Genomic DNA, 18296 nt, shown 5'->3' on the forward strand with positions numbered 1-18296 from the left:
TTTTGAAACAGGGTCTCTCTGTTGCCCAGGTGGGAGTGCAGGGGGTGTGACCACAGCTCATTGCAGCCTGAACTTCCTGGGCTCAAGCAATCATCCTACTTTAGCCTCTCAGGTAGCTGGGACTACAGGTGTGTGCCATCACACCTGGCTACTTGTTTTAAAAAAGTTCTTGTGGAGATGGGGTGCCCAGCCATGTTACCCAAGCTGGTATTGAACTCCTGCGCAATCCTCCTGCCTTGGCCTCCCAGAGTATTGGGATTACAGGCATAAGCCACCATGCCTGGTCCACTGTATTATTCTTAATCTGCTTATAATTTTCCACAATAAAATATTACAACCAATTACCAGATTTACTGCTCTCTAATTTTTTATTCACAGTCACCATTGTCATTACTGTATTTCATCTGATTTGACATTATGAATTGTAAGAGGCACTACTATTTTTTGTACTATCAATAAAAAACAAAATGCTGCCAACTAAGTGATGTACCACTGATTATAACATGCATCCCAGTTTCAGAGCTGTTAATGTGGAAACAACATGTGTCTTGGAATCAATGTGATATATTATCATCATCATCACCATCAATATTATTGTTAGCTAAAGCCAGCATTTATCAAGCACTTGTAATGAGCTAAGCTTCGTACAAACATCCTCTTTAATCTCATAACAACCCTATGGGAAGGCGTCCCCATCTTATGGATAAATAAAAATGAGGCCCAGAGAAACTGCCCAGAGTCACACAGCCAATAAGAGGCCTAGGTGGACTTTGAACCCAGGATGGTCTAACCCAGGTCTGTGTCCTTCCTCTGTAAGAGGCCACCCCCAGTGAGCCCAGCAGCCCAGAGCCAGACAACTGCCTGTCCCTGGAGGCTGCAACCTCCCCCAGGCCCGCCTGCTGGGAGGGGAGAAGAAGAAGGCATCAGGGCACTCACAGAGTCTGGATGGCCCGCAGGGAGGTGAAAGTGCCCTTGGCGAGGCTCTGGATCTTGTTGTCATACAGGGAGAGCAGCGAGAGGTTCTGCAGGTCCTGGAAGGCATCGGGCCGGATGCAGTTGATCTTGTTGGCATTCAGGAGCCTGTGGGCAGATCCAGGACCAAGTGGTGAGGAGAGAGGCTTGACATGAGACCCATCTCACGTCCTGGGCACCTTCTTTGGCTCCAGCCTGCGTTATTACAGGGAGGAGCCCACAGGAGCAGGCCTTCTCCATGCACAGGGACATCTCAGTCAACCCACTCTTCTCTTTCCAAGAACTGCTTGAGATGCCCTGTGGGATTCTGGGAAAGCAGAGAGCCACCTTGCAAAGGCATTTTGGTTGGGGCGGGGGGGCTCCTCCTCCTTCCCAGAGGTCCATTGGATTCCCCAGACAGCTGAGTTGGCACATTTGTGTTCTGTGCCTCTTGAGCCCTGGGAGAAAATCCTTGCCTGAAAGTTCATGGTTCAAGGAGGCCGAGCTGGCCTGGGTGTCCCCCTGCAGGAGAAAGCTCTGTCTCCAGCCACACCTCCTCAGGAGCATGGGCTGAGTGTCAGGAGCCTCTCTGCTTTGGCATCCTGTGAGCAGCTGTGAAGCTGCTTCTACCTCCCTCTCTAGCCTCTACAGAGCCCTGGAGACTTTCTCAGCCCTAGTGGGTCTGCCTGTCTTCCAAGCTCATCGTCTCAATTGAGTTCCATACCCCAAAGAGGCCCAAAGGGACAGTCTAGCAGGCCAGAGGAATGCTGGCCCTTCCCTGGGTCCCACCCAAGACACCCAGGATTCATTCTTACAGGAGCTGTAGGGTGTATAAGCCTCCAAACACACCGCGGGGGAGGTCTGTGATCTTGTTTCCATAGAGGACCCTGGAGAAAAGGCAGCAGAGAGGACAGTTATAGAGGACAGCCCACCAGGGCAATAACACAGCTCTGCAGATGGCCCCAGCTCAACAGTGCTGCCCCTAAGCCATTTACATGAAGCACATCCTAATGGTGTATATTTGTTATAGCAACTTGTCCACCACCCTCACACGTGGACCCCACAGAAGGCTGCAAAGGGGTGCTTCCTGGGAAATTCATCTGGTCTAGAATCCAAAAGGAGATTGTTGAGAGAAGAGAAAACCCCATGGACAAGAATAACTAACATATTTTCAGAGAGTTACAGGAAAAAATAGAATGCCAGACGGCACATGCAGTGTGAGATCCGGATGGTGGGACTTCAAGCATTTTTAAAATATACTTTAGCATTTTCAAAGTTTTCTGCATTGAGCATGAATTCCATGTATAGATTTTTATAAAAAACAAAAGTTCAAAAAAAACACATGTAGACACGGGTGGGTTCAGGGGGACAGTGAAAGCATCCAGGAGGTTTGGGGAGGGGGGTTGTATGCCATTCCCAATATCATAATCGGACCCCACAAGCTACACTCGTAAATGTTCAGGCTGAGTAAAAAATCCTGGGTACTTCTTCTTCAAACGTGGCTTCGAGATCATTCCTGGAGCGGGGCACAGCAACAGCAAAGGCCCTGCAGGGGAGCTGTGTGCGCCTGTCCTGTGTGGACAGGTGACAGGGCCAATGTGGCTGGAATGGAGGAAACAAATGGGGCGGTAGCTTGGGCTTTACCCAACCAGCATCAGGAAGCCACTGAGACAGCATCAGATTCCCGTTTCAGAAACACCCCTCAAGCTGCTGGGTGGGAAATGGAGCAGAGGGGGCGGGAACTGAAGCAGGGAGGCAAGATCAGGGCTGGCCGAGATAGACAGTGTTGGTGGGGTGTACTGGAATCATCCATTTCCTATATGCAGGGAGGAGGCTGTGACCAGGTACCCATGAACAACAGAAAACCACTTGATTGGGTTCTTCACTTTTTCCCTTTTTAGACTGCCATGTTCCAACTTAGGAGAGCTTTATTCACTTCTCAGAGGAAGGGCCCTGCCTTTTGGCAGGCCACTTTCAGAATCTGATCTCCTCAGCCAATGACAACGATCCCTCACCAGGCTGTCATGTACAGCTGTGTAGGGTGTATACTGCACAACTTCAGGGGTGCCATTTGCAATTAGCCCCACCCTCTACTTGGACTCTGCTCCAAGGAAAGATGGCATGCGCAGAAGGCCCTGAGCTGGCAGGGTCCCACACTCGCCGGGGCAGTTCCATTCTGTTGTACTTGCCAGGCCTCTAGTCTATGCCAAGCGTGTGTCCTGGGCTGCCAAGGAGCAGGTGAAAACACTCATCCCCTAGAGTAACAAATGGCCCCTCCTACAGGGAACTCGCCCAACTCCAGGGCACCCTGAGTGTGCTCTCCGTACAGACAAAGTGCTGTAGGACCTCAGGGACTGAGGCACTCGGTGAGTGGGAGATGGGGGTGCTTCACTACCTTTTGTATGCTCTATTGACAGACTTCCCCAGTAGAGCCTGAAGGAAGGGAAATATTGGAAGGAGGAGCGGGCAAATACTGTCCAAGCAGCACCCACCACATCTTGGGATTCATCACATTTGGGATAAAAGATAGCAAGGTGTGGCAGATGTTATAACTGGAGCTGGTGCTCACTGGCCCTGCGGTGACCACAAAGGCCTCAGGAGCACAGTACACTGGGCTTCGGTGGGGGGGATGGGGCCAAGATGGTTGTGCAAAGAATGCTGGGAAAATCCTCACCGTGGCAGGGAGTGCATCCCAGTTGCCAGGGGCAACAGCTCTGCCTAGCTTCTCCACACTTCTCCCGCTCCCAGTGTCAGAAGGTCCACCAGTGAGGAAGAGGGAGCTGGAACAGCAAACCCTTTGCAGCCAAAGGATGACCCACTGAGGCTGGGGTGGGCAGGGACTGTGTGGAGGGGGGCATAGCCCTGCTCCTCCTCCTGCATCCACCAGGGCCTTGGGCCCTGCCAGCCTCCTCAGGGGATGCCCTGGGCCACTGAGGAAGCCTTGGCACTGCTACTTACAGCGAGTTCAGGGACCGGAGGCCCTGGAAGGCGTCGGGTGCAATCTCAGCAATCTGATTGTTGCTCAGGTCTCTGCAAAGTGAGCAGAAGGAGAGGGGCATCTGAATCCCTCAATGGCCACTGAGCCCTGCCCAGTCCCCTCCACCTCCTAGATGCCACGGAAGTAGGGTGGAGTGCTTTGAAATGAGAATAGTGAGAGGCCAGATCTTTCCTCCATTTGAAAAGCCCATGGCCGCTATTTCCCTGTGCAGTCTGAGGGCTGGGCAGGAGGGGGCACTCCAACTTGGGAAGTTATGGACAAAGCTTTCCCATGCATCCTAGCAGTCTCCTGGCCCCCTCCCATCCTTAATTGCTCCTATCGGTACCCAAGCTGAAATAGGAGGATGACAAGCAGCTCCCGTCACAGGCCACGCTCAGGCTCAGCATTCCCTTCAGGCCTCACGATAGCCCTGCAAGGAGGTCCCTGCATCATAGCCAAGCAGCCTGAAGGGCAGGAATGCCAGGTGACTGGCTCAGGGCCACTCAGCTGCGGGGTGCTGAGTTAGGGCCTGCCCCAGGGCTGTGGGGCCACCCAGGATCTCCATCAGCCGTGTACCAGCTCCCCAGGAAGCAGCAGGAGGCACTCACATCCTCCGTAGCTTTCTGTAGGGTGAGAAGGCTCCGGGGGGGATGGACTTGATGCCATTGAGCTCCAGGCGTCTGTGGAGAAAAAACAGAGGGGAAGCACAAGGGCCTAGGTCAGCCCAGCCGTGGGTGTTATCTGCTGGGCTTATCCACCCTGAACAAGCCTTTGGCCCCTCCTGCCCCTGTTCCCTTCTGCCTTCCAGAAGTTGAAGTCTGGGGTAAGGATGCTGGAACAGACAGAGAAAATGCTGACTTGAGTTCCATTATCCCAGGTGTTTGTAACTGAAAGGGTCCCACAAATGATGCTGAGAACCCGATTCTGGCAGACTCACACCGCTGGGTGGGACCACAGAGGGACACTCCCTCCCCAGCCCTGCAGAGTTTCCCAGTCCTGGACACAAAGCTCAGCCCAGCAGGGGCAACCTGTGTCTTCTCCATGGTCACTGAGGGGCCTTGGGGCAAGCCCTGAGGCAGTGCCTACTCCAGCTCTTCACTGGCCCTCCGGCGCCAGGCCAGCCGAGCGGCTGCGCCCCAGCATCTGCCCTGCCCTGTACTCACATCTCCGTCATGGTCTCCGGCAGGTTGGCCGGGATGGCAGTGAGACCTTTGCCACGACAGTCCACGATGCCATTGCTGCAGGTGCACATGGCCGGGCAGGAGCCGGAGGACAGGGTGCAGGTGGGCACGTGCCCCGCTTCCCCCTGGCCTGCAGAAACAGGGGGGTGTGGCCTCAGGCTGTCGTGCATCAGCACCTCCCTTGAGCCCAGATACAGACTGATGGATGGGACAGGGTGCACACTGCAGTTTCTCTAGATGAGGATGAACCAGAGGGGATCACTAATGAAATAAGATTCTGGACTTTGGTATAACTCTGTGGGCACCTGACACACAGTAGGTTCTTGTCAGATGTTTGCTGAACTTGAATCTGAATGGAACTGCACTGGTGTGTGATTCATACACTAAGAAATCCTTGCCTAGAATTCTGAAGCTCTGGATTCTAGTCCAAGTCACTTAACACTTCTGAGCCTGAGTTCCCTCATCTGTCATATGAAGGTGATAATGACTGTTTCCTAAACACTCAAGCACTTACTCTATGCCACATTCTATAATAAGTGTAGTACATGCAGTATTGCACTTAAACTTAAGAGGAGCCTATTACTGTTGCCATTCTACAGCTGAGAAAACAGAGTCCTCGATATTAATTAATTTGTAGAAATTCTCACAGCTAATAAGTGGTAAAACCAGGATCCAGCCCAGTGTCTAAAATAAGAGCCTTTGAAAAACTGGAGGTACAATTTATACAAAGTGCTCTTTCTGAAGCATGTAGCTGGTGGAACCGCTACCTAGACATAGAACATTTCCATTACCCAAGAAGATTCCCTCCTGCCCCTTTGCTAAAGTAACCACTATTCTGAGATCTATCACCAAAGATTTGTTCTGCTCGTTTATGAACTTCGCATAAATGAAACAGTAGTTTCTCTTGTGTCTGGCTTTTTTTGCTTAATATACAATCTTTGAGATTCACCATGTTGCTGTGTGTATCAGTAGTTTGTTCTTTTTCATTGCTGAGTAGTATTCCATTATGTGGATATATCATAATTAGTTGGTGGACATTCAGGTTGTCTCCAATTTGGGGCTATTATGGAAAAGCTGTCTTTAATATTTTGGACATTTTGCAGAAAAAAATGCACACACCTAGCAGGAGTGGCAGGGTCACAGGGTGGACAGACGTTGAGCCTTAGTGGATCCTGCTACACAGTTCTGCAGAGTGGTTGAGCCAATTGATACCCCCACCAACATTCTAACTTCGAATATTTTCCATGGCTGCCCCAAAGGGTGGGCACCAGAACCAAATGAGACAAAGCTACATGGATTCCTGGCATATTGTGACAGTGGCCTTCAAAGGAAAAGGGTTGCCAGGCCGATGAGACTCCAGAGTAGAAACTAATGTCTGAAAATAGAAACCACAATCTTCCAAATGCAAAGGAAAAGGTTTCATTTCAAAATAAAAATTGTCCAAGTGATTAACCCATTCCCATTCCTAAAAACTGTGGCAGCTGCAATGATGCAGAGGCAGTCCTGGCTCACACGTGAGACATACCCGCATGTACACACACACGTTTTCGCACACAGACACACATACACACAGCTGCATGCACACACACACAGCAGTGCTGAGCATATTGGTGTTTAAGCCCAGCCATTGCTCTGGGTGTCTGCCAGTGCAGTGGAGGAGGTGACAGCCACAGCCAAGAGCCTCATACTGAGGCCGGGAGGCTGTGCCTAGGAGATGCTTTCCTTCAGAGCTCTGTGTGGCTGGCAGGCCCAGTCCACGGGTTTGGGAGAAACAGTCAGCCTCTAAATCCTCTGTCACAAATCTGAGAACTGTCCATTCATTCAGCAAGCATTTCCTGTGCCAAGCAAAGTGCTGAGGATGCACCAGAAACACAATGCAGGACCTCATGTAGGATCACAGAAGGCTCCCTGGGCCCTGCAGGGTGAGGAGGAGTCAGCAGGCAACAAGGAGGGAAGGGTGTGCCCAGCAGGGGAGCAGTCTGTGAGGTCAGGGCTGGGGGCACCTGCACCAGGAAGGGGCAGAGGCAGGCACAGCTGGGGAAGCTGCAGGCAGCGGGAAGCAGGGGAGGTGGCGCTGACCCTGGCCAGGCTTGCAGAGCCTGAGGGCAGTTCAGACTCTCGACACAGTGCTGACGGCCAGGTGAGTACACGAGCAGTGACCGCCCAGACTTGTGGGTTCTTTTTGTTCTTCTGGCTGCAGTATGGACATCAAAGGGGCCAGGGAGGACGTGGGCAACCGGCTATCACAGAACCCCAGGGGGAAGGTGAAAGGGTGTGGGCTTTGAGGCCCACCTCTTTTGGAGCCAAGTTTAGAGGGCCCAATTCAATGACTTGTCTAGGCAGCAGAGGTGAGGCGATCGGAGGAGGGAGAAGGGGGTGATAGCAGGGGCAAGGAGCCCAGAGGACATCGGAGGAGGCACTGAGTAGGCCAAAAAGAGGATGAGGTGGAACAAAGGAGGTGATGAGTGGACGAGGCAGTGAGGGGACAGGAGGGAAAAGGAGAGGAGGCAAGAAGTGACACGCAGAGACAAAGGCCATGGTGAGAATGGGAGGTGATAGATGGGGCAGGAGGGGCAGATAGTGGGGTCAGGAGGTGATGGGTGGGGCCAGTTGATGGGCGGGGTCAGGAGGTGATGGGCAGGCCAGGTATTAATGTTGAGATTAGGGGCAGGAACAAGAGGCAGGGCAGGAGGCACTGGACAGTTGAGGGCCCAGCAGGGGCCTGCACCCACCTGAGCAGCTGAACTCACTCTTCTGGACCTCTGCCACATTGAGGCCACGCAGGCTGGCTGGGCCCGAGCACTGGGTGAACAGCCCGATGGTTGGTCGCTGCCTCAGCCACTGTGAGAGCCAGGCCAGGTGGCAGTCGCAAAACAGGTGGTTGGAGTGCAGGCGGCTGTAAGAGGACAGGATGGCTCACAACCCATTTGCAGCCCCCAGCCCAGCCAGATTGTGGGAACCCCCAACCTCAGGCAGGTGGCTGGTGCTGTGTTCAAGCCAAACACAGTCTACATTTAGTCAAGTAGGCAGCTCAACTCCAACCCGCGGATTATCCACAGCCCCATGAAGATCCTGCTGCTATCCCTCCCCTCCCACATGCTCTGGGCACAGCTGTGCCCAGCAAAGCCCAGGTCATCACACTGACCTCGTACAGGCTCACTGCCCCAAACCGCCTGGCTCATTTTCAAGCACAAAAACAAATCATTTGTTTTCCAAGGAAAAATCAAATTAAGTGGCACTGGATGCCCTGCAATTATGTAACTCCTTCCACCTCCGACTGCATGGAGCCCCCAGCCTGGGCTGGCCTCTAGGGGTCTGAGGGAGAATGAGCTCCATGACTTGTCTGCAGAACCTTCACCTCCTGCCCCCACCCACCCCCAGCATCAGCTGGGCTTGGACGCCCCACTCCCCGCTGCCCCGGCTGACTCACAAGGTCCGTAACTTGGGCATGTGGTTGAAGCTGGACACGGGGATGGTGGTGATATTGTTGTTGTTCAGGGTCCTAAATGGAAAAAACCAGAGTCATTTAGCACCTGCCCAACAGACGATGTGGGACAGGGCCGCCCTGCTAACGAACAGGGAAGCTCTCGACCTTAAAGTAGACCAGCACGGGGCTGGACATGGAGGGGCTAAGCCAAAGAGCACGAGGCATATCCCACCCCACAGGAAAGCCCTGAGCTGGGATGGTGACTGTGAGCCGATGGCACCATAGACTCCAAGACAAATAGGATGGAGACCTGGAGCAGGGCGGGTGATGGGACATGTCCCAGGCTTGGGTTGGCTTGGAAGAAAGGGTGGGGTTTGGATAGGCAGTGGGGAAAGGGGGAAGCATTCCAGGCCAAGTGCCAGAAACCCTTGGGTTTCCTCCTGAGCAGGTTACATTGGGACACACTGCTTGCTCAGGCATGACCCCATGAGTGCTTCTCCTCCCCTCCTCTGAGGTGCTTCTAGGAGGGCAGGTTTCCCCCTTCCTGTCTCCCTGACGCCCGCTGCCCAGGCTGCGGCACTTGGCACTCGCATAGCAGGGCCCTCCACACCCCTCCTTCCTTTTCCATGCTTTACTTACAGCACCTCCAGCCCCCGCAGAGCACGGAAGGCCCCTTCCTCAATGCAGTTGATCTGGTTCTTGTCCAGCTGTCTGTGAAGGAAACAAAGGTTGTAGAGAGAAGGGCACATTGCCTAGAGTAAGGGTGTCCAAACATTGTGACCACGTGCTGCATTCATTCAAAAGAAGCAGCCCCCTAGTTGTTTGTTACGTGTATATGTGTCAATCCAAATAGTAAACATTAGTAAAAACTTAACTTTTTTTCTAATTTTCAATTAAAATCATAAATATAAGTAAAAGTTATATTCTTCTACTCAACCTTACATTTCCCTTGGGGAGCAGGCACCCCCCTACACACACACACATTTTGGAGACCACCTAGTGGGTGCTGGCAACTGAAAAATGGGAGAGTCACAAAGCAGTGGCAGCCAGAACTGGCAAACAGATTTTTCAACCTGAGTGCCAAAGAGGTTGACTAGAGGTGGCTACCTGGAGTGCTGTTGTCAGAGTAAACTGAAGCTGTGAGGTGAGCTCTGTGGGAAAGAATGTGGTGATTGATTATCAATGTCTGCCACAGGCGTGGGAGGGGGTGTGTGTGACAAGCATGCCAGGCATTTGCCATCCCTGCTGTGGTCAGACCTCAGGGAGGTGGTAAGCCTGGACCAGAATAAATTTGGATAGTAATAATAATAAGCCATTACAATTAAATATCATTTGACAAAGCATATTTATTTCCATGTCTCATTTAAACCTCAGAAAATGCCTGTGAAGTAGATCTTATTATCCCCATTTTCCAGAACAACATATCGAGGCTCAGTAATGTTCACTGACTTGCAGCAGCGTATGTGACATGTAACTAGAAGAGAAGATTCAAACCCAGCTCTCCCAGCCCAAATATGAGGCAGGCACAGACACTGTGCCATCAAAATGGACTGAAAATATTGCCCACGCTGATAACACGCTTCACCAAGTCCCCAAGGGCCCCCTCCACTGGCTCTCACACGGAATCGCAACCAAGGGAGAGGCAAGGGCTGCCTGTTTCCTCCAACCCCAGATTATTCCAGAAGACCGTGCTGGCACCAACCTTCTGAGAGCCCAGGTCAGCTCCCTGGCTGCCTAGACTACACGGCTTGCTCGGGTATGCCCTGAGGACACTGCCAGCAGTGGCCCTGGAGCTCTTGCACCCTTCTCCCTCCCAGGCCTGTACTCACAAATTTTTGAGGTCTGTAGCTCCCCGAAAAGCCTTCCTGGGGATTGCCTGGATGGCGTTCTCACTCAAGTCCCTGGGAGGATAAAGTCAGAGGGAGAGAAAACACTGGTCAGAAAAGAGGTTCCTGCAGAGTGCTGTGATGAGTCAGGGAAGCAGGGCAGGTGGGCTGGAAGGCACTGAACCAGCCACTGCTGCACCCCAGCACCTAGGACAGCGCCTGGCCCACAGAGGCCACTCAGCAAGCATTTGTTGAATGAATGAATGATGAAATTAGAGAGACACACCATGTCCTGGAGGCAGCTCAGTCCCCAGCCTCCCCTTCTCTGGGCTGGGGGCTTGCAGCTGGAAGGAGAAGCCTGGGGCAGCTATGATCAGCCCTGCCAGACCCCACCTGATGTAGTTTGGATATTTGTCCCCACCCAAATCTCATGTTGAATGGTAATCCCCAGTGCTGGAGGTGGAGCCTGATGGGAGGCGATCCAGTCATGAGGGTTGATGCCTCCTGGTTTGGTGCTGACTTCTCGATGGCGAGTGAGTTCCAGGAGCTCTGGTTGTTGAAGGGTGTGGAGCCTCCTCCTCCATTCTCCCTCTCCATTCCCCCACGTGAAGTGTCTGCTTCCGCCTCTGACTTCCACCACGAGAAAAAGTTCCCTGAGGCCTCCCCAGAAGTAGACGCCTTTGCTTCCTGCACAGCCTGCAGAACGTAAGCCAAGTCGATCTCTTTTCTTATAAATTACCCAGTCTCAGCACTTCTTTATAGCAATACGAGAATGGCCTAATGCCCACAGAAGTCAGCCCACCGGACCCACAGAGGCCAGTTCAGACCCCCACAGCATCGTGCAGGGCTGCAAAGGGGCACACAACAGAAGTGCTTCTGGAGGGGGATTGATGACCACTGTCTGGCACTAGACTGGGAGGGACAGCACCCTGGGCCGTCCGTGGTGGGTGTGCCTGGGGCTTACGCTCTGTATCTTATGCTGAGCAAGCTGACTCAGTAAGGACAAAATTGGCTCCGTGACCCAGCCAGCCAGTGGCCCACCCAGGTCTTTAACTCCAGGCAGGGCCTGACTCCAAACCCGGTGCTCTTGGGGACTGCAGGCAGCAGGGCACCTCCCAGAGCCTGGGCCACAGGGAGTCAGGAGAACGCAGTGGGGCTGGGATCACTGAGGACTTCACAACTCCCCATGAATGCCGTGATGTGAGGGAGGGGACGCTGTCGGGACTGCAAATCCTCAGCCTCGGTGACTTCCAGGCCAGCTTTGGGGCCCTTCCTCCACTCCCTGGCAGGACCGGGCCTCTGACACCTGTCCACCTGCCTCTCTTCCCTCTCAGCAGCCTCCCTGGCATCCACAGATGTGTGCAAACGCCCCTTTCCAGGTCAGCTTTTCCTACTCACAGCCACACTCCCCCCAGGCTGGCACTGCCCTGAGTACTTCCCAGGAGCATGGCGTGGATACGATCACCATCCCCATTATACAAAGGAGAAAAGGGAGGCTCAGAGAAGCTAAGCAACTTCTTCAAGGTAATCCAGCTGGTGGGTGGTGGCTCCAGAATTTGAACCCAGGCATTCAGGTCCCAGAGCCCCAGATTGTATAGCAGCCCTGGGGGTAGGAACTGCCATTGCGCCCATTTCACAGAGGAGGAAACTGAGCTCCAAGATGTGAAATAACTGACCTGGGTTGGACCCAGGCTCCCTGTCCCAGAGCCTTGCCCCGGACACACCAGTGTCCTGAAGGTGAACAACCAGAGGCGGACCGTCCTGATGTAGGCCCCAGTGCCGGGCAATTCCACAGCCCCACCTCCTCCTCCTGGGCCAGGCCTGTGGGTTTTGACAGTGCCCTTCCTTTCAGCTCCTCACCACACAGGGTCCGAGAACGCAGCCCACAGCCCCCTACCCCACCGCACACTGCCCCTTTAACTGTCAAGGCCAGCGCTGCCCTGTCTGGGTTTCCCTGTTGAGAAACCTAGCGGTGTGCACAGAGCCCTGAGTCAGAAAGGTAGGGAGCAGCTGAGCTAGAGGGCACTGGACCGGCCACTGCTGCATCCCAGCACCTAGGACAGTGCCTGGCCCACATCAGCCACTCCGCAAGCATTGAATGAATGAATGAATGGATGAATGAATGATGGAACTGAAGAGAGGCACCCTGTCCTGGAGGGAGCTCGGTCCCCAGCTACCTCCCCTTCTCTGGGCTGGGGACTTGCAGCTGGAGGGAGGAGCCTGGGGTTTGAGTCCTGGCCCTCCCCTTCCTGGCTGTGCATCTGCAAGGCACCCTTTCCCTCCCAAACCCAGTTTCCTCACGCACAAAATGGGAAAAATGAAAGCCTGGCAAAGCAATTGCCTGCCAGTCCCCACAGAGTGGGCACCAACATCTGTGCACTCCCTCCCTCAAACCCAGCCCCTCCTGTCCTGTCCCCCTACAGCCTTCAGAAAAGCAGCCAAGTAGCTGTGTCTGAAGGGGCCTTGGCACCATCAGCGCCCCTCATTCTTGCTCTCTCTCCTGGAAAGGAGATGATTCAAGCCTGCAGCATAGACACAGCTGTCCCTCCTCCAGAGCCATCCCACCTGCCATCCCTGAGGCATCTCCCCTTCCTGCAGAGGAAGCTTCCTCCTCCTGCGCTCGCCCGGCCCCACCTTCCCTTCCTGCTCTCCACATGGCATCTTTGGTCTCCGATCTTGGTTACTTGTGCCATATCTCCAGCTCCCCTGTGTAGTCTGTCAATATTCCTGGAGACATTCCCCAAATTCTACCCATTTAGAAGCTGCTCCCCAGAGGGTCCCCAGTGGCCTGCTCCCCACTGCCTGTCTTTATGCAGCAACTCCCCCAGCCCCATGTGTCTTGAGAGGCGCATTTCAGTCTTTGCCTGACTAATCCTTGTTATCATCTCTTCCTTGCCTAGAGAGCTCCTTGGCTGCCACATCCTCTTCTTAGTGTCTCTGCTTCATACAAGAAATTGCTACCTTGGTGGTGCCTGCAGTAATGGCTTGATGGTTCTCCTGGTCTGTGGACTTGTGGGCTTGTTCTCTCCATCTTCCTAAGTGGGGTGCTGCCACTGAGCAGAGTGGGCTGGCAGGGAAATTACTGGATTTGGAGCAGGGCTGTGCAGGCGACACAGGAAACAACAGACTGCCCACACTGGAGTTCATGGTCACGTGAGTTCCTCAGTAACCAGGAGCCCGGGCTGACATAGGAGCCCAACATGAAACCAAACCCGCCTTGATGGAGTGCCCGCAGGCACCAGTGACGGGGCTGGGCTAGCAGATGCAGAGCTAACCACACGTGCATGGTCTACCCTAAAGCACTCACGCCCAGAAGAGGGCACAGATGGGAAACCAGTGAGTGGACCTTCAATCCTTCACTCCAGAAATGTGTACTGAGAGTTGATGGTCTGCTGGAGACCCCCAAAGACTTGCTTTCATGGGGTGTACATGCCAGCTTTCAACAATGGCTGGAGGAGCAGTACTGCCAAAGAGATGGGAGAGTGCAGAGAAGTGAGTGAGCAAGTCTGCCGGAGGGAGGAGAGGTGATCTCTGACCGGATCTTACGGAGTTGATGCATCCCAGACAGAAATGAAAAATGAGGAAAGGGCATTCTAAGCAGTGATAACAGCATGTACAGAAGCCCAGAGGCAGGAAGGAATGAGGCAGGCAGGCTGGGGGAATCTCATGCGGTTTGGTATGACTGTTGTGTGGAAGTGGGAGGTCGTGGTGGTTAAAAGGCATCCATAAATTCTTTGACATTCCTCCCTTCAAAAGACAGAGGCTCATTCTCCTCCTCTTGAATATGGGCAGGACTCAGTAACTCACTTCTGAAGAACCACATATGATGAAAGCGGTAATCAATAACCTCTGACACCAGGTCATAAAAAACACTGTAGCTCCCTTCTTGTTCTCTGGGAAAACCCAGCCAGGTCGCAGGACACTCAAGCAGCTCTCTGGGGAGGCCCACATGGAGAGGAACCGAGGCCTCCTGCCAACAGCAGGCACAGCCTTGCCAGCCCTGTGAGCCAGCCATCACAGAAGAGCATTCTCCAGCCCCAGCTGAGCCTTCAGATGACGCAACCCTCCAACATTGTGATGCAATCTCATGACAAACCCCAAGCCAGAACCACCCAGCCACCTACAGAGACTGTGAGATGTTTATTGTTTGTTCTTGAAAGTCACAGTATTTTGGAGTCATTGGTTATGCAACAGTCGATGACTCATCCAGCGGTGCTTTGGGGCATGACCCTAAGGAAGGGAGGGGCGTGCTTAGGATCAAAGTTAATGAGCTGAAATCGTGTTAGAGACTTAGCTACATCATTTCTGCTTTTTTGGGGCCTCAGTTTCCTCATTTGTCCAATTCATAGGCTGGACCAGAAGATTGCTAAGCTCTTCACCAGTGCAGACCCACCCACATGCCTGCAAGACACATTGCTATGGTCTGAATGATTGTTTCCTCCCAAAAAAGGCATAGGTTGAAACCTAATCCCCAATATGATGGTATTAGGAGGTGAGGACTTTGGGAGGTGATAGGTCATGCAAGCTCCATCCATATAACAGGATTAGTGCCCTTATGAAAGAGACCCCAGAGAGCTGCCTTGCCCCTTCCTCCATGTGAGGATACAGCTAGAAGGCACCGTCTATGAAGCAGGAAGCAGCCTTCACCACACACCAAATCTGCCAGTACGTTGATCTTGGACTTCCCACCTCTAGAACTGGAGAAATAAATTTCTGTTGTTTATAAGCCACTCAGTCTATGGCAGTTTGTTTTCATTTTTTTAGAGTCAAGGTCTTGCTGTCACCCAGGCCAGACTGCAGTGGCACAATCAGAGCTCACTGTCACCTTGAACTCCTGGGCTCAAGTGATCCTCCCCACCTCAGCCTTCTGAGTAGCTGGGACTACAGCTGCTCTACAGGTGGAGACAGGGTCTCACTTTGTTGCTCAGGCTGGTCTCAAACTCCTGGCCTCAAGTGATTCACCCAACTCAGCCTCCCAATATGATATTTGGTTATAGCAGCTGGAACAGACTAAGACACACATCAAGTGAGGTGGTTGCTTCTATAGGGAATTTGGGGTCCCGGAAAGGAGGTGAGGAGAGTTGCTGGCCATACGCCTACTGAAAGAGGGGGTCTGGGGAGAAGACAGACACAGCCTCCCGCCTTCGCTGACCCACAGGGACTCAGGGAGATGAGAGCATTAGCATTACGAGCCAGATGGGGGCAGGGAGGAGTGGTGGCCTGAGGACGTCCACAGACTCAGGAAGGCAGGACCTCCAGTGGGACCCTTATCTCAGCCCAGCCGACCACTCACCCTTTGGCCAAGCCTGGGAAGGAACGCTGGGCCGGCACTCACATCCATTCATTATTCCATTTAATCCTCACCACAACCCTGCAAGGAAGGTTTTTTTATTCGTATTGATTTGCTTATCGATTTAGACCCAACCTTGTTCTAGAAAGGCTTTAAGATGGCTTATAGGGATTTTCAAAACAGCAAGCAAGAGAGCAAGAGTGACAAATGAGGCACAGAGAAGAGGAGGAATCAATGGTGGGTACTAAGAATGCATGCACCATGTGACCACACGCCAGGCACGGCCGATCGGGGCTCTGAGCTTTATCACTGAGAGCCGACGTGAAAGGAGAGCCAGTCAGTTCACAGCACCCACGGGACACGTATAAGTCTAAAAGGATCAGCTTCTCAGGAGTACAGCTGGTTTGGCACTCAGATGAGGCAAGAATTTTCACAGGGGTCTTTATTAAAAATGACAGTGTAGCCTAATCAATAACACCAGATCCTTATAATAAATGGGGTTTGAGTGTCTGTTTCTTATAATAGCATCAAAGTACGATTCAGCAAAAGCAGTTCTATAAGGACTCACACCAGGAACTAAGTAGGGAAGAGGGAGAAGGCAGAGGCAGACTCCAGGCAGGCCCAGTCTATGCAAAGATGCTGGGGCATGAGAGAGCCTGGTATGACTGGGGAGGAGCAGAGGCTCTGGGAAGGAAGTGTCAGCTGGGAGAAGCCTCATACAGGCCAGGGAGAGTGATGGGATAGACTGGAGAGGGCTGTGATCTGACCATCTTTTTAATTATTTTATTTATTTATTTAGAGACAGCATCTCACTCTGTCACTCAGGCTGGAATGTAGTCACTCAATCACAGCTCACTGCACTGTTGAAATCCTGGGCTCAGTGATCCTCCTCTGTCAGCTTCCTGAGTAGCTGGAACTACAGGCACATGCTACCATGCCTGGTTAAATTTTAAAATCTTTTGTAGAGACAGGGTCTCACTATGTTGTCCAGGCTGGTCTCAAACTCCTGGGCTCAAGTGATCCTTCCACTTCAGCCTCCCAAGTAACTGGGACTACAGGCTCAGGCACCGCGCCAGGCTCTGACCATCTTTCAGGCTTTGCTGTGGGCACCAAAGCTTAAAGAGGAAAGACACAACCCCCAGGCAGGCAGGCGGCAGGTGAAGCCAAGGGCCAGTCAAGAGATGAGGGATGGCCCAAAGCTGAGTGTGGAACTGCCCCACCCTAGCCAGCCAGCCTACAGCCGGAAGCAGCTCACATTCTTTAAATGAAGATAAGAAAGTGAATTTGGGGCCCCAGGAGAGGCCAGAGGAAAACAGGTGAACCTTGGAAGCCTCAGGAAGATGCAGTCTGATGGCAGCAAAGTGGGTGGTAGAAGGAGCCTGCACCTGTAGACAGAAAGACCAGGTTCAACTCCTGTTTCTGCTATTGACCAACTATGGACCTGGGGAAATTCTGCACCTGAGAGCTCCAGGTGCCCTATTTGTAAAATACCTACCACGTGGGACTTTGGAGAAGATTGTGTGAGTTTATGTACCTAAGCTTCTGAATCACAACCTCCGTTTAGCAACACTCAAGAAATGCTGGCTGTTGTCCCTGCCCTAAGCACAGCCTAAGCAGCTCTAAGGCTCTGTTGTTTCAAGCTTTCCCACGAGGGGGCGCCAGAAGCCTTCCCTGGACCTGGATGCCTCAACCACGTCGCAAACTGTAACAAAGATATTCGGTTTTTTTTTGTTTTTTTTTTTCGTTTTTGCTCCAATTGACTTCCTACCTTGCCAATACTTGTCTCATCTTTCCCAAATCCCTTTGAAATAAAGTGTATCATGTCTTCTGCCCCTGGTCTGCGTGGAAACCCCCCAAAAGCACCATCTAAGCCTTTCCCCATCAGTTTTCCCAGAGCCCTGGGACACCTTCATCTCCCTCAGACCCAGTCATTCCTGCCTGTTCTCCTCCCATGTGGCCTTGTCACACGCCCTGAAGTGAGGAGATGCCCGGGATGTGTCTGGGCAGAATGAGACATCCTGAGAACGGCTGTCCTGGAAGGGGGCGGGATCCACGACTGGAAGGACAAACAGCCAAGCCCAGGGCAGCAGGGGCCTGTCCCAGCCCTGGGAAGCAGAGCCAGACAGGGGTTCAGAAGGAGGGCAGGGGTAGGACAGTGACAAGGGCACCATGACAGATCCCCAGAGCCAGACTCGGGACAGAGCTGGGGAGATACAGGCTGGAGCAGAAGCTGAGGGGTGGGACAAGGTCCCAGACTTCTGACAACCACCTGGGGGATGCGGGGATGCTGGTTCAGGGAACACTCACTGAGAGGCCAGGGTGCAGAGGACAAAGCCCACAGCTGGGTGTCACAGGGGAGACTTGGCTCCACTCACTTAAACCAGCGGCCTCGGGCAAGTCATGTAACCTCTCTGGCCTCAATTTTCTCATCTGCAACATGGGGATGGAAAGTGGCACTTATATTGCAGGATCTGATGGGAGAGGCACCCCTGCCTACTCTCTCACCTCTGTTAATATTCCTCCAGTTTCCCAGACCTCTCCTGCCATCCCCAGGACCTGTGTACTTGCTGTGGCCTCTGCCTGGAATACTCTTCCCTCACCTTCACCCAGGAAATGCTGTTCCTCCTTCACACCTCAGTCTACA

At 52.9% G+C, this 18296-nt stretch overlaps 1 protein-coding gene across 1 annotated transcript in view; it reads right to left on the minus strand.

Moving 5' to 3' along the window:
* Positions 1 to 18296, minus strand: part of SLIT1 (slit guidance ligand 1) — a 195448-nt gene that overhangs the window by 57696 nt on the left and 119456 nt on the right. Inside the window, exons 5-13 of the mRNA XM_017880044.1 lie at positions 10366 to 10437; positions 9176 to 9247; positions 8540 to 8611; positions 7842 to 8005; positions 5092 to 5239; positions 4537 to 4608; positions 3910 to 3981; positions 1767 to 1838; positions 937 to 1080 (exon numbers count right to left, since the gene is read on the minus strand). Of these exons, the coding sequence (XP_017735533.1) occupies positions 937 to 1080; positions 1767 to 1838; positions 3910 to 3981; positions 4537 to 4608; positions 5092 to 5239; positions 7842 to 8005; positions 8540 to 8611; positions 9176 to 9247; positions 10366 to 10437 (888 nt within the window). The remainder of the gene's footprint in view (positions 1 to 936; positions 1081 to 1766; positions 1839 to 3909; positions 3982 to 4536; positions 4609 to 5091; positions 5240 to 7841; positions 8006 to 8539; positions 8612 to 9175; positions 9248 to 10365; positions 10438 to 18296) is intronic.

The sequence above is a fragment of the Rhinopithecus bieti genome, unplaced genomic scaffold (assembly GCF_001698545.2).
Source record: "Rhinopithecus bieti isolate Rb0 unplaced genomic scaffold, ASM169854v2 scaffold_425, whole genome shotgun sequence".
Classification (NCBI taxonomy): Eukaryota; Metazoa; Chordata; class Mammalia; order Primates; family Cercopithecidae; genus Rhinopithecus; species Rhinopithecus bieti.